We start from the raw sequence: 15,016 nt of genomic DNA on the forward strand, positions 1-15,016 counted from the left end.
TTTAGACTGAAGGGCAGCATCTCTTTAGAGATCATTATTGAGCAAGTACTTGCTCCCAGATATCAATTTCAAAATAGCCATTACTACCACGTTGGTGGAATCCAGAATGAGAAACTCAGTCAAAGCAGCCGCCTCCAGCCGCCTCCAGGATTCCACGTGGATAACAAAACACAGAGCTGTGACCTACCCCTCCCGTGTTCTGTTTCCGAACATCCAGGGCAGATGCCAGTCCTTTGACAGCCTGTGGATCCTCGTACGTCACGCTGGAAGAAAAGAACAAACCACACAACTAGCAAGAAAGTCCAGCAGTCATCCATGAGGAATCATGCAATCATAGGAAGGCCTGGGTTGGAAGGGGTGTTAAAAGATCACTCATTCCACTCCTGCCATGGGCAGGGACACCTTCCACTATCTCAGGCTGCTCCAAGCTCTGTCCAACCTGACCTTGGACACTTCTAGGGATGGAATAGCCACAGCTTCTCCGGACAACTGCCAGTGCTTCACCACCCTCACAAGGAAGAATTTCTTCCCAATATACAATCTAGCCCTTCAAACTCTCTCAGTTTGAAGCCATTCCCCTTTGTCCTGTCACTCTAGACCCTTGTAAATAGTCTCTCCTCATCTTTCTTGTAGGCTCCCTTCAAGAATCAGAATTAGGTCACTCCAATCCCTTCTCTTTTCCAGGCTGAACAATCCCAATTCTCCCAGCCTTTCCTCATAGGAAAACAATACTCTGGATGCCCTGATTTGCTCCCCTGGGAACCAGAAAGCACATTCTTTTCCTTAACAAGACTTGGAGGGTACTGTCTGTACCCCAAGAAGAGGAGCTTGCTCTGTACAAAGGCCATCCATCAGTTTTGGAAAGCACCTTGAAGCAAAGAGAGTAAGATCAGCATTATGAAAGGCAGGCAAACACGTCATGAGGCACCCTAAGAATATCCAAGAGCAAGTGGGGGACTGTGAAAAGCGGCCTGATTGCAGATTATGTTTAACAAAGATTTGGAGATGACATCTGGAAGCCTGACCTCGCTGTGTGCATGGGGGGGAGGCAGAGCAAGACTCAAAGAGAGATGAAATTATGCAACTGCAGTGAAGCAGACAAAGAAATGCACTATTTACAGAGCAGTTAAAAGCTTCTTAAATTGCAATGCAAAAGGGACATGTAGCAGTCAGGTGACAGAGGCAGCAGCAGCATCTCACAGAGCACAGTGGTGAACCATGAGCTGCAGCAGACACAAACATGTGCCCGTACATCAGCTCCTGGGAGGGGCTGCCTGAGCAGGGGGAGCCCTCTCTCCTCCTCATGCTGGCTTCTCCCAGGATGTGAGCACAGAGCTGTCACACCCAGAGCTGTCACCTACACACCACAGCAAGTCACACTCATGCCTTTCCTCCTCCCTGCTGCTCTGTTTATACAGTGCACAATCCAAGGAAGACAGAGCAATCCTCTCTTGTGAAATCATGGATGATCTGTGCTCCTTGTTCCATTAGGTACGGTGTGGGAAGAGTAGTTTTGTGCTTCATTTAGCACAAGATACAGAGGGACCTTGATTAGATCTCTCCTGCAATGCATCTCCTTTCTAACTGTACATTAAGGCTCCTAGCCCAAAATCTCCAGTGGTGGCTTATCCCTCTACATTACAGAATTTCTTCTCAGCACTGATACCATAGCTGAGGCAGTACAATAGCTATATTGATAATTGCAAATAAAAAAGTCCAATAAATTTGTAGGCTTAAGTTTTCTAAATTTTTGATAACTATTTAATAGCATTTCTTAGCTTGAGACAAGATATTGATGATGTTCTGAGTACTTCCTCTACCATCTGAAGCCAGGGGGTAAGAAATAATATATGAAAAAAAAATACCTGAGTGTGTCTTTTACTGAATATCACTTGACAGGGATCAAAGAATTTCTTAATAAGTGCATAGATTTATTTTACATTAAAATAATTTGACCTGTTAAATGCCCTTGAAAGTGCCAGATTTGCAGCTCTAGAAATGCAAGCCCTATGCATATAAACAAATTAGGGGTAGCATGAAGCCAGGCAAGCTACACTGCCTTGACAGCCTGTGAGAGTCTGACTGGGGCCAAAAGGAGAGTTAACTAGATGGTAATTCTGTTTGCAAGCCTTTGATGACAGTAATTCAGTCACCAAAGTACATCCATGACCTTCAGGTGAAGGACCCTTCTGCTCCTGTATCTCAAACACAGGTGGATGGGATGACAAGCCTTTAGGAGAAGGCAGAAGTACATGCAAGCACACTTCCAAGTTTCCAGTGAGCTCATTAACTAAGACAGTCAGTACCCAGCCAGTCTGCTCTGTCCAGCAGCAGGAACTTCTCCACTTGCTCATATTAATAACAACCAAAAGGACAGAGATTGGATTAAAAGCAAAAAAACATACACCAAAACTAGTTTTTCAGTCTGAAGTCAAGCAGTTTCAGATTTATGCCCTTAGAAAACAGCAGTGCCATGACTCAGTGCTGAAGACAAATTCCAACTTACTTCTTTCGCTGCTCAGCCAAGGAGCTGCCTCTTGTCTGTGCAAACATGTCAAAGTCATCACGGGGATTACTGTGCTGGAGGGAGCTGAGTGTGCCACTGACACTGTTTGTGCCCAAGTCTGCAACCAGAGGAGAAAAAAGAGTGAACCAGTGAAATTACAAACCATACGCAAACACCATCATCATTAACAGCTGCAGCACTGAGGGCAGTTTTGTTCAGGAAAGGCTGGAGGATGCTAATCATGTGTTCTTAAAAGAAAAATGTAGAGATGATCTAATTCATCTTGGAAGCAGCACTCCATAAATGCTCCTCATCAAGAAGCCAGCATTTGGGAATTGGTGTGAACCTGCTGCCAATATCCTGAGATATTCAGTGGTCACTAACACAGTCCAAAATTTTGGGCATGGACAGTAGCTTTCTCCACAATGTTTTCTCTCAGTTACTGACTGTGAAACCAACACTTTCAAACAAAGGGATATGGTATTGGTGCAGTGCTGAAAGATGTGGAGAACCTTCAGTCAAACCCAGTGATCCAATCACACAATCTTTGGTTTGATTTAATGCAAACCACCAAAGAGTTTCATAAAACCATTCACCCAAAGGTTTCAAATATTATTTGTAGAAGGGGAATCAAGAACATCACCAGGCTGATTTCACAAAGAACTATAACTAAGCAGAAATAGAAGTAGTAGTAAAAGTTCTGCCATGAAAACAACCTGCACCCTCTCCATCAATCTTCCCTCTGATTAATAAATCCCTCCCTTTGTGCCAGACTGGCTCTCAATTGCAGATTGCCACAGTGCAGGAGAGTGGGAATGCCTTCTCATCCTCCTATAAGCCAAATACCCAAACCTTTTGGAGGCCACATGGAAACATTAATAGGTAGAGGAGAGCATGATCTAGATCAGGTACTCACCAAGCCCTGCAAGCTGTGAAGAAAGTGAAGATGGAGGTGCTGAGTTTCCGACCATTGGGCTCACCACAGCTGGAGAGCCAGGACCCAAATCTATTAAATTATCTTCTGTCACCTCATTCAGTACCTGTCAGGACACAAGAAACACAGAAGTTACACATACCAGAAATTTCTTCTTGCAATGCAACATTAAACATCACGATTTTCCACACTAGGTATAACTACTTTCAGAAACAAAACTTCTTTGTTATGACTGAAGTGTCAATAGAGTCTTTGCTGAAGTTTGCATCACACTGCAGAAGGGGTAAAGCACAGTTAACAGAGGAAATAGGAATGCAGAATAGAAAATATAATAGAAATACAGATTCATCATTAACTCAGACCTTGAATGCTATCAAACAACTACAAAAGAGTTTCCATTTAAAGAATAATTAGAACTCTTCAGCTTGGAAAGGGGCTGCTTAAATAGGAGATGAGAGTGGTTCTTAAAATTATGAATGGCAGGAAGAAAATTAACCTGAACAGTGGTATGTAAGACATGGTGAAGAAAAATTTGGTGAAGCAAACAAAAATCATTAAGTGACTTGATCAAATGTAAACAAAATATTTGTTATATATAAATGCAAAATAAATATGTAAAAATGCATAGTGCAACTGTGGAACTTATTGCTTAAGGACATTGTGAACTCCTAAAGTCCACATAGACTCAAAAGCAATCAAAAAAGTTAATAGAGGAGTGAAAATCCATCAAGGATTGTAAACACAGAGATGTTTTACTGTGAAGTTACTTCCTGAGCTTGGGATTTGCCACATTCTTACTTTTCCTGGCATCCACCATTAGCCAGTACAGGCAGGACACAGGGCTGGGCAGGTAAAAGGTGTGATACTAGTGACAGTACTACAGCTGGTATGAGAGAATCACTGGAGTGAGGTACTTACTCCATTGCTGGCGTTCTGTGTTGAGCGTCCTGATCTGTATCGTTCAAATCTGTTCAGAAAAAAGAAAAACCAACATGGATTATCAAAGCCACCAATAAATAATAAAAACCATGAGTTTATAACCAAGCCATGACATGCTTGCCACTGAACTTAAGTTTTCTCTGGCTCCAAAGGGAAGCCTGAAAGCTTTAACTCCAAGCCAGGACAAAGACAGGATTGCTGAGAAGTTGCACTCTTGGCAGAGGTAGATTTTAAGTTGACTAATCTGATCTTGCAGCTCAAATATGCTTGAAAAACACTGCAGGATTTGTCTTCTGGTTCGGGGGGTTTTTTTAATCATTAAGTGCTTTGTGACAGACTGTTGTGTGAGCCAAGGGACGGGAGGAACTGTAGCAAGAGCGATGCTCACAGCTCAACAAGCCAAGCACTGCAGCTCATCTCACTCCCACTTACCAGCTCCCTCTTGCTGCAATAATGTAAATCAGGAGCCATATGTGTGTGGCACAGCCCAAGCCAGGCACATGTGGCATGAGGGACAATGAACAGCAGATTCACTGCTTAAAACATCCTGAGTTGACTCAAAGATGGTCACAGCCTATGCTCAAATAGGTTGGTACTTTCCAAGAAGGAAAAGCAATGATGTTGGATAAAACCTTAATTCTTCTAAGGAGAAGAAGTCAGGTTAGTCAAGCTCTGATATTTTCTTCACTCTGTGCATCTGGGGCCACAAACCTAAACCAGCTTTCATGAAAGTCTTCAAGGCCAGGCTGGATGGAGCTTTGAGCAACCTGGTCTAGTGGAAGGTTTCCTCACCCATGGCAGGGGGTGGGATTAGGTGAGTTTTGAGGTCACTTCCAACCCAAACCATTCTGTGGTTCTATGAACTCAAAACAGCAGAGGAACTACCTGCTCCCATGGCCTGTCTGAGGCCAGTCTGATCTCCTTCCTTACCATGGAAAAGCACCATGATTTCTTGGAGGTCTGAATTTTTCAAAGTAGTTTCAGAAGTAGTCTCTCTTTCCAGCAAAAAGCCCAAAATATTCATATAATCCTACGGGTTTTCTCCCAGATGGACCAAATAAAACAGGGAATGTCGAGCAAATGAAAATGTTTTCTTAATGCAACAGAGGAAAATGCAGACTTAAAAGGCAGCAAAACCAAATTCAGCCCCAAATTTCAATTTTAGGAAACTGTGGGTGTTTGCTATTACTGGAAATCCAACTCCCTTTGCTGGAAACCTAAGACACCTCCCACCTCATTTCTCACCAAAAGGCTTCTGTTCATTTACATCCCAAGGCTTCACAGCAAAGGCCAGAGCTCCTGCTTGAGTCACTGACAGAGCTTGGTCCCTGTGCTAGAAATCAGCATGATGGATGTGGAGCTTTTGGAATAGCAGAGGAGGAACTGGAATTTATTGAACACTCAGACCAGTGCAGCTATTCCACCACAAATGGCTTGCTAACATCACTCAGCTCCCCTTTCATGAATAATGACTACAAACACATCAGCCACAGTCAGCAAAGTCGCAGATGGGGGGAAATAGAAAAAATATTAAGGGTGACCAGACTAAACCTCGGTGATAGTTACACTCTGGCACTCGTAGAACCCTGCTTGTGCATGAAACACACACCATTTCACACAAAAAGCCAGCGTTTGTTTCAAAGTTTGCCCCATCTCCTCTGAACGACGAAATCAAAGGCAAAATCGAGGGCACCAAGTCGTCTTTGCAGCCTTTGCCGTGACAGCACAAATTCACAGATCTAGAGTCTAATTTATTTTTAAAGGCTTGAGAAACAAAGCCCTGTGCTAAGAGCAAGGAACAAAGGGTACTCTTTGGTGCCTCGCTCCCCAGGCCTGTCATTAAGGGGAAGATTAAACTTTCCCAAGACTGCAGCATCACGTGTCGCCTCCTGCAGCAGATGTGCCTGACAGCGCCTTTGTCTGACATGTCGAAAGTTCTGTGCCCCAAGTCCTGTCCCTGGGGATGATTCCTACAGACCAGCTCTTCGAAACATTAGCTCTGCACAAGAAAGGCTTTTTTTGTTTTTCAAGGTTTGAACTGTTGCTTAAAAACAAACCCTTTGCATGCACGATGCTCTCACCCACCTCAGGCAGCTCCCCTCGTACCAGCACTGGGACTGGAAAGCTCAGAGATCAGAGGGCAGAGAGAGCTCAAAGGAGCCTCCTTAAGCCAGGAAGCAGCACAGAGATTTGTGCAGAGCCTGGGCTAGCAGGGGAACTAGTGACTGTGGCTGTGCTATTTTCGGTCCCAAGTCCCTACACCTATACAGCCCTGCACAACAGGGACTCTCAGATTCAAGCATTTTCACAAGGTTGTATTGCATTTTATGGATATGCCCCACAAAAATTCAATACATAGTAAAAAAAATTATAGTATTAAAAGAATCAACTGAAACAGGAGAAACAGGGATGTGACCATAAAAGGCCATAAAAATACTGTGTAAATGATTCCTGTGGTTTGGTTCTCTGTGTCATGTTAGACCCTTGGCCCAGAAGGCCCAATTTCACCAACTGACCTACTTTATTCTTATGTGAAAACCTTGAATGAATGTAAACGCTTGCTGGGAAAGATGCCCCACCTTTCATATCGGAGGAAGACGTTATTTAAATCATCATTCACGTGCAGCAGCTCCTCTGTGACTTCTTCATTGGACACTCGTGAGATAAGCTCCACAATTCTCTGCTGCATGGCTCTGCAGGTTCGGTTCAGTTCCTAGGAGGAATGCATTGTGCACACAAGTCTGATAAGCAACAAGCAATAAGTAGATTTAGTTGAGCTCTGTTCACAGCCAAACATATCCCCCAGCTGAGAAACACTAAGACAAGTTTATCTTTGCATGATTAAATGTCACCCAAAAGCACATCTAATCAAACGCCCTTCAAGAGATGATGGCATAAAACCTTGAGAGCCTATTCACAATTCAACTTCCTGATTCTTCTTTAACTCTGAACACTTCAGAAAATAAATATCTGTATTTTAGTCATCTGTTTTAAGAATAAAACATGTTAATACAACACCTTCCCAGAAGAGAGCTTTCAAGGAAAATTCAATCTGCTCTTTCTGGCAGTATCATCCTTAAAAACTAAATGATGTGGATGGTGGAATATGTGGGGGAGAAAAGGTTCACTAGGGCTACCACAAATACTAAGTGTGTGCTAGGATGAGAACTTACCAACTTCAGAGAACATGAAAGTAAAGACAAACCAAGGAGAAGGAGCATGAAAACCTAAGTGTTCCACACACCCCCCAGCACTGAGACACACAGAAATGTTTCTTTCCACTGAGCAAATGCACAGACAAGAGACTCCACAAAGGCAACAGGGAGTTGCAAAGAACATTTTAAGGAATGCAGAGGGAGAGCATTTATTTTAAAAGCCTCTAATTAAGAAATCTAGATTTCAGTTTGTTTAGACCAGCAGTTCTCATGCTTCCAGGATATCTCTTCCATCACCAAATACTTAGCAGAATCCCGAAAGGCCTCAAGACCAAAGGCCAAACTGGTCTGCTGAGGAGAACAGCAAGAAGAAACATGACGTATGGCAGGGTGCCTCTGATCAGGCCAACGGTTTTACTTCAATAAGCACTGACATTCCAGCTAAAGCATGTCCCTCTGTCATCTTCCACTCCTCCCAGCTCCACTTCACAGCAAAAATTCAGCACTAAACAAGGATGACTTGTTGGTACACAGCCTTCAGGATGAAAGCAAAAATGTGTTTGTTTTCCTTGCATGGTCTGACATCCTAAGCTCTGGATAAATTTCACCTAGTGCAATCCAGCTGCCTTAACAGCTTGAGGAATGTGTTCTCCAATGTCAGTTTTGATCCCATCACTTTCGAAGCAGATTGTGACATTTCAGAGGTTTGTTTGCTGCCTTTTTGAGAGGGCTGACAGTACCTATCTATTCTGCTCAGAGCTGGCTCTCTCACAGGCTGTTTACATTTGATTGTTGGAGAAAATGTCAGGAATTATTTAAGGAGGAGGGCTATATAAACCTCAAAGCAAGGAGTCCTTGCATGCAGCACCCAGCTCACAGCTCTCAAAAGGCTAACCATCCTTTGTGATCAAAAATGGGTTCTCCCCACCTCTGTGATTCAGATTTAGGCTGCATCAGAAGGGAACCAGCTGGAATAAAGAATCGTTGCTGTCACTCCATTTTATGATCAAGTTCTTTCACCTTAAAGCTGTGCTCTAAGGTTACGCTGTCAAGATGCTGGTGGTTGTTTCTCAGTGTAAGCAAACTGTTCGATTTTGGCCTGTCATGGTTTCCTGGAAGCTGCTTTTGTTTTGAGCAGTTCGACCCAAATGGGCAGTGACTGAAAGGCTCTTTATTGCAAAGCCTCTCATCAGCTGCCATGATGGCTCTGAGACAAACACACAATGCCACTGCATGGGAGAGACCAGTTTTTGGATGGATTTCAAACTCTGATGTATCACGGAGAGCAATTCCCTGTCGTCCTCTGAACGGATTGCTGTGGGAGCCCATCCTCCCTGCTGCAGGATCCAAACAGAAGGCTATTTCTGAAGCTGTGGAAAGGCAAATCCCACCTTAAGGGCAGCAGCTGGAACATCAGATCGCAATGCTCCTCATCTGTGGGACTCTGTGACTTTCCTCAGTGACAAGGCCACCCCACGACCACGAGCCTTGGGAAATAGGTGTGAAGGCTGAGACATGAGCTCAATTTATACTGTTTTCCCTCTTGAGATGCACAGTGCTGCATTGGATTGAGATTTTCCAGCAGAGAAATCGCTCCTGATTACAGAGTCTAGCCCTCAGAATTTACCACAGAACTTCACCTGAGCATCTGCCCTAAGACACCACACCTTCAGGAAAACACATCTTCTGGAAAGACAGTTAGCTCATGGATAAGATTTCAAGTGGCAGAGCATCCACAGACCCTAAGCATTCTTTAGTCCAGATGGAAATATGGAGTGCTTTTTCTTGCCTAGTGACTGGGAATGTCTTGACACTGTACAAGTGGTGATGGGGGGTGTAAAAGAAGCAGGAATGCTCAGGGCTTACAGAACCTGTGGCAATTCTAAGCTGCTTAGTGGTAAAGGAGACCTGATATTCAACATTGGGGAAAATTTTTGGCTACTGAAAGAGGAAAGCACTGGAACAAGTTTCAAGGGAAGTTATGAAATCCTTGTCACTGGAAGCTTTAACAAATGAAGAAAATCAAGTGATGGCACTTGCCAAGGTCAGGCATAGCCCAGATCTATTATGGATCCAAGCATGGGCTGTGAAGTGAGCTACAACAAAACACACCCCCCCAGAGAAACACAAGCACAGGAAGAATCATATGTTCGAGGAAACCTACCTGGAGTAACTCAAGGTCAGAGGAATCCTCTTGTCCAGGTACCATTTCTGTCAGCATTTCAGACATCACTTTTGTATTCCCACGAACAATATCCAGCTCACTGCGCAGCCGGGCAATCTAAATTGGGGTACAAGACAGCAAAACACTGCATAATCTTTTAGTTGAAGCAGTTCATTTTCAAGAACTGACTTTGAGATATCTCTGGTTCTGTCTGACTTGATATCTCAGGCTCCAGACATTCTAGCAGGGAAAAAACCAAATAAGATAAAAAGTTTACCCAGGAGAAAAGGAAGAGAAAAAGAGAAGAATTATCATCACAAACCCAGATGTGCTGTGTCTGTATGGAAGGGAAGCAATTGCAAACAGCACCTAAAGCCAGACCTTGGCTGTGGTGCCTCATTCCAGTGTGGGGAAAGATGTACCCATTTTAAGTAGAATCTTTGTCTCTGTGAAGTTATCATTTTGCAAGGAGAAAAAAGTCCTGTATTAGGACATTTGCAAGGGCTTGACTTCCTACATCTGTGACATTCTGTGCCTTGAAAGGAGAGGGGTTAATGGGAATAACTGCTAAAATACTGCTGAGAAGGCTGGACCAGCAGATTGTGCTGCCATTACCAGGCCACAGAGACACATCCAAAGCCCAGATTTTACAGTATAACAGGAAGAAAGATTACTAAATAGAGCCAGACCTAGCAGACAAAGTCCAAAGAGTTAAAATTAAAGTTCCTCTGCAAATTAATTTCTAATTTGATTTGCTGCAAGAGTCTCACTCAAAAGAATCAACATGCCAATACCTGTTCAGAATTAGCAGTGATGGGACCAGTCACATTCAAGGCTGGGGCCTGAGGAGCAGAATACGCCGTTGGAGAGGACGAAGAGTAAGAACTGCTGCTCATCCTTTGCTGAGACTGGGAATTGTGCATATTTGCTGCAGGATCAACTTCAGGAACACTCTGCCACATCAGAAAGAGAGGAATTCAAAAGCTGAGCTGGGACAGCACTTGCTTTGTCAGCAACCTCAGGCCAAACAGGCTCAAATATAGAACATAATTGCACCTTGTGGGAAAGGTCAGTGCAACTACCAGAAAAGATTGGCAGCTCCAAAAATCTTCTATGCCCATCTCTTTTGACCCAATGCACAAGCATTTAAGTCCATTTAGTTTTACAAGAAAAGTGAGAAGCAAAATAAAAGCAAAAGCCAAAGAGAAATAGTTATAAAGTACTTTAAACTAGGAATTAAGTTTCAAGCTCCCAAAAAATGATGTGATACATAGATACTGAATTTAATTAACCTTGACACAAGAATTGTAATCTCTCAGTCCTTGATCACTTGCATTTGCTGCTTCAAAGATTCATTAACTTCAGTTTTCAGAGTGAATAATCAGAACACCTGTGATCATTAAGTTACTTCCAAGCAGCAGTTCTGTCGACTTTCCAGACCTAACTTTCCAGAGGTGTAAAGTTCTCACATTACTGTGGAATCAGAGAGATTCAGACTCTATCCCTAATAGACAGGCAGACCTTGGCTCAGGGTTATTACCAATAGAAGCAACCACACTTTTGAGGAAAAGAAGTAAATGTCAATCATAAATCCTGCTGGGCTCTCCTTGAACAAATTAGTTGCATTTGTTTGGTGGTCTTACAAGATTAAATGTAACAATTTACAACTTTTTAGTTTGATGACTGACTCAAGGGAGGAGATAGCTTATCAGTCTGTATTATGCCTCTTGCATGCCCTTTCACTATTAAAATGTTCTTCCAGGAGTGAGAAAATCAGTCAAATTCAGAGAAATGGGAGGGGGAAAATGAGTAGTTATCCAACTATTCAGACATTCTGGGAAAACAGCCCCGGCATTGCAAGGCTGTAGCTTACCCTCTGTGGTGTGTGTATTGGAGACAGAGCATCAAGATCTGCCATGGGGAACTCGATGCCTTTCCTCTTGAGTTCTTCATAAATGTGCACTACTCCAGTTAAATCGGGGCTACTTCGGAAGGCATCGGCCCAAGCCTGGAAAACACAAGGGATTATCCAGAAACCTTCCAAATGAAGCTCCAGCCCCACCCTGACCTCAGATACTGACTGTAAAAGCTTTCATAGTCTTCAGCTTCAAAGGAAAGCTGGAATCATCAGACCTGGTCTAAAAGATCCTGCAAGTATTAAGACAGTCACCTATACATTTTATTCAGATATAAAACAGACAGGAACTCAGTGCAGAGTAGCTGTAAGTAGCTCCTGACATCATCAAAATCCGTGAACATATATGAAAGTCTCTTCCCATCTCCTCTCCTCAGCAGTGATTGATGCTGATATTTTCTGACATATTGTACAGCAAATGACCCACTAGAAAAGGTCTGTGTGAAAGATTCAACAGATCTAACCAAAATTCACAAAGCTGTAAAATCATCTTAAGTAATCTCCATTCACTTTGTGAAACATCCTCATTTGTTGCCAAAGGAAAAGCACAGCCACCAAGTTGTCTTATTTGGACCAGACTTAAATTTAAAAAAAGGTCCTTTCTGAGGTTCTTGTCTTGTGAAAGAGACAGTCCCCTGAGCAGCAGAACTAACGACGCCTGGGTTCTGACAGAGCATATCCAACAGTCAAGACACCCCAGTGTGGCACAAAGGACAAGTTTAAAAGAGAGAAATTCCCACAGCCAGAACATTCATAATATCTCTCCTGCATGAATTCTGTGGTGTCTAAAAAGACTTCAATTCACGTTTGAGCTTTTCTTTCAGTGGGAGTACTAAGTGCTTCTCTTGGCTAGCCAGCCTCCTGCACTCATGAAGCTGCTGGGAGCACAGGATGCTAAAAGCCTCAACCCCTTTCACTTGTGTTGGAAATGAACCAAATATTAAAAAGGTAGAGGAAGGAAAAACTGAAATATTATGACTCAATTTAAAAATGAAGCATTCCACAAACCCCCACATGTGTGGAGCAGGGTATCAGTGTGCTGGATCCAGAACTACTGCAAGACACATGTGGGCTCAGAACTTAATTCATTTAGTCATCACTTTTACACTAGTTATGTGACTATTTTTACTTTAAAAGCTCTTTTAACCATTTTGTATATTTGAGAGAACAGAAATCCAAGACAGCAAAGTAAGACAAGAAATATTAATTTTTAACTTGCATTCCTATCCTGTTCAATTCTAAGAAAGAGCATTTCCTACCATTTGTGCCCAGGAGACAATCCATTATCAGGTGCAAACAGACAATCCTGGGTTTGCTTCTCAGCTTTGTTAAGAGTAAATTAACTACATCAACTGTTCTGATGCAGTGCAAGTCCAAACAGCCCTGCTTGAGCCAGAAAAAACAGCTCTGACAGCACACAGCCATTGTTTCCTTGGAACTGACCTTCCAAAACATCCCCAAATCTGATGGAGGTTTTGACTGCACAAGTAACTCCACCTTTGCCATTTCACTGCCTTTTCAATTTACATCAGAAGCCATCTGAATGAGGCTTCTACATAATGGTGTTCACCACTTCAACTCTATTTGCAAGCAAATGTGAAAAGTGTTAGGCAAGGGATGTTCTATTTAACAATCATCACTTGAAAGGAACTTAGAGGGAAAAATATGCTGCATTCTCTCCCCAGTTTTTAGTGAAGCTTGTTTGTCCAGGAGGATGTACATTTTCATCCCCTCTTTCATTGGCTTCCTGTGGATTTTGCAAAATGATCTCATTTCATCTGCACTCCACCTTTTAAAAATATTCTCTCTTCTGCAATTCTCTTCCCTGGAGAAGGAAGACACTTCCATTTGTATTCTTCTTCACCTGAGCTGGGAGCATTATCTACATTAGTGTGTCTCAGAGGTCACAAGAAGGACAGGCACTATTGTCCTAAGTGCTGTCTACACACATTGTAAGACAATCCCTGTCCTAGACAGCTTACAACCCAACTAGGCAGCTGCAATATTAGCTCTGCTTTATGGATAAGGAGCTACACTAGAGCTTAGGAGAACTGCCCATTGTCCAAGCACATGTAGGATAGAGGGGAGATTCAATTCAGAGCTTCTAAAGTATCAAATATAGGTACTTCAGGATAAATCCCACTTGGATCCTCAATGTGCCCAAACAGGTCACATAAATACCATTGTAAATCCAGCCCCTAAATCAGGGACCATCCCAGTGTTTGGGCACTGGGTGACAGGCCAGCTCTTCTCAGGGCACAGCGACAAGGAATATTTCCAAGGCCTCCTAGCAAGGTGAAGAAGGAAAGATAAGCACTATGTGAAGTATGCTAATTCATGTACAATGGGAAATAGGTTGAGAAAGTGAGACACAAGATGCTCAACATCTCAAAACAAGTCTCTAGATAAGAAACTGGATGGCAGCTTTATCTACCCTTGTTATGGAAAGGCCCATGAATTTCACAGCTGTGTGCCTGAAGACGTGTGCTCTTTGTATAGTTCTCTTCCAAGTCTGGGCTATTAATCCTCATTTCCGTTCTTATTAATTCTCCAATTGAAAAATAGAAAGGGATAAATACAATAATGTTGGTGGGGCAAAGTTGAGATCAGCCCTCTGGGATGGGGTTAACTCCAACCCCAGGGAGCTCTACAGAGCACAGCCTAAGCTGAGTGAAGCTGTCATGGGGTATTCTGGGGGTGTGTGTCCATAGGGCACCTGGGATGAGTGACTGCCATCACTCTTCCAAACTTGTCAGGCAATCTGGAAAACAAAGTCCCCTACCACCTCCAGCTAAAGAGACACGAACCCACCCACAGGCAACCTTCATAATTTTCAGGCTTTTTATATCAAAAGGCATTTAGTACCCAGAGTGAGGCTTTTAGCTCTACTGCACTAAGTCTCCTCAGATAAAGCTCTGTTTAATACACTGAGGCAATGACTGTGGCTTTCTGATTATGTTACAAACACTCCCATCTTAGCTGCATTCATGATTGGGAATCCATTTAAGCCCAGAGCCCAGCAAAACCAACATTCCGTAAAACAACATAGAAACACACCCAGTTTGTCTTTATGGGACAGTTTTTAACCTCATCTCTTGGTCACTGCATGCATCCGCTCTCCCACCAAAGCAGGCAGAAACCTGAGGGCTCAGTCAGATGCACAAGAATTGCTTTTAAAAATTTCATTAATTTTGTGCTATTTTTTTAAAGCCACAAAATCATATACCAGAAATAAAGAGACTCCCACTGACCCCAACACAATGCCCACTAATTCCACCACCCTACTTATTTCCTGTTCAAAAATCACTTATTTACATTGTCATGCTCTAAGGATGCCCTATCCCTGTATCCAAATAAGAAATAAAGCAGCAGAAATCCAAGTGCATGCTTTGCCATAAAAATC

At 42.9% G+C, this 15,016-nt stretch overlaps 1 protein-coding gene across 4 annotated transcripts in view; it reads right to left on the reverse strand.

The window, feature by feature from the left end:
* TOM1L2 (target of myb1 like 2 membrane trafficking protein) overlaps nt 1-15,016 on the reverse strand; it is a 56,883-nt gene that overhangs the window by 18,920 nt on the left and 22,947 nt on the right. For all 4 annotated transcript variants that reach the window (XR_002467255.3, XM_021550018.3, XM_021550010.3 and 1 more), the window contains exons 5-12: nt 11,572-11,706; nt 10,493-10,651; nt 9,699-9,815; nt 6,959-7,092; nt 4,359-4,407; nt 3,423-3,546; nt 2,507-2,624; nt 188-263 (exon numbers count right to left, since the gene is read on the reverse strand). Coding sequence is in view for 3 of the 4 variants with exons in the window: in XM_021550018.3 (XP_021405693.1) it covers nt 188-263; nt 2,507-2,624; nt 3,423-3,546; nt 4,359-4,407; nt 6,959-7,092; nt 9,699-9,815; nt 10,493-10,651; nt 11,572-11,706 (912 nt within the window). In the remaining variant the exon portion in view is untranslated. The remainder of the gene's footprint in view (nt 1-187; nt 264-2,506; nt 2,625-3,422; nt 3,547-4,358; nt 4,408-6,958; nt 7,093-9,698; nt 9,816-10,492; nt 10,652-11,571; nt 11,707-15,016) is intronic.

This window comes from Lonchura striata, chromosome 16 (assembly GCF_046129695.1).
Source record: "Lonchura striata isolate bLonStr1 chromosome 16, bLonStr1.mat, whole genome shotgun sequence".
Classification (NCBI taxonomy): Eukaryota; Metazoa; Chordata; class Aves; order Passeriformes; family Estrildidae; genus Lonchura; species Lonchura striata.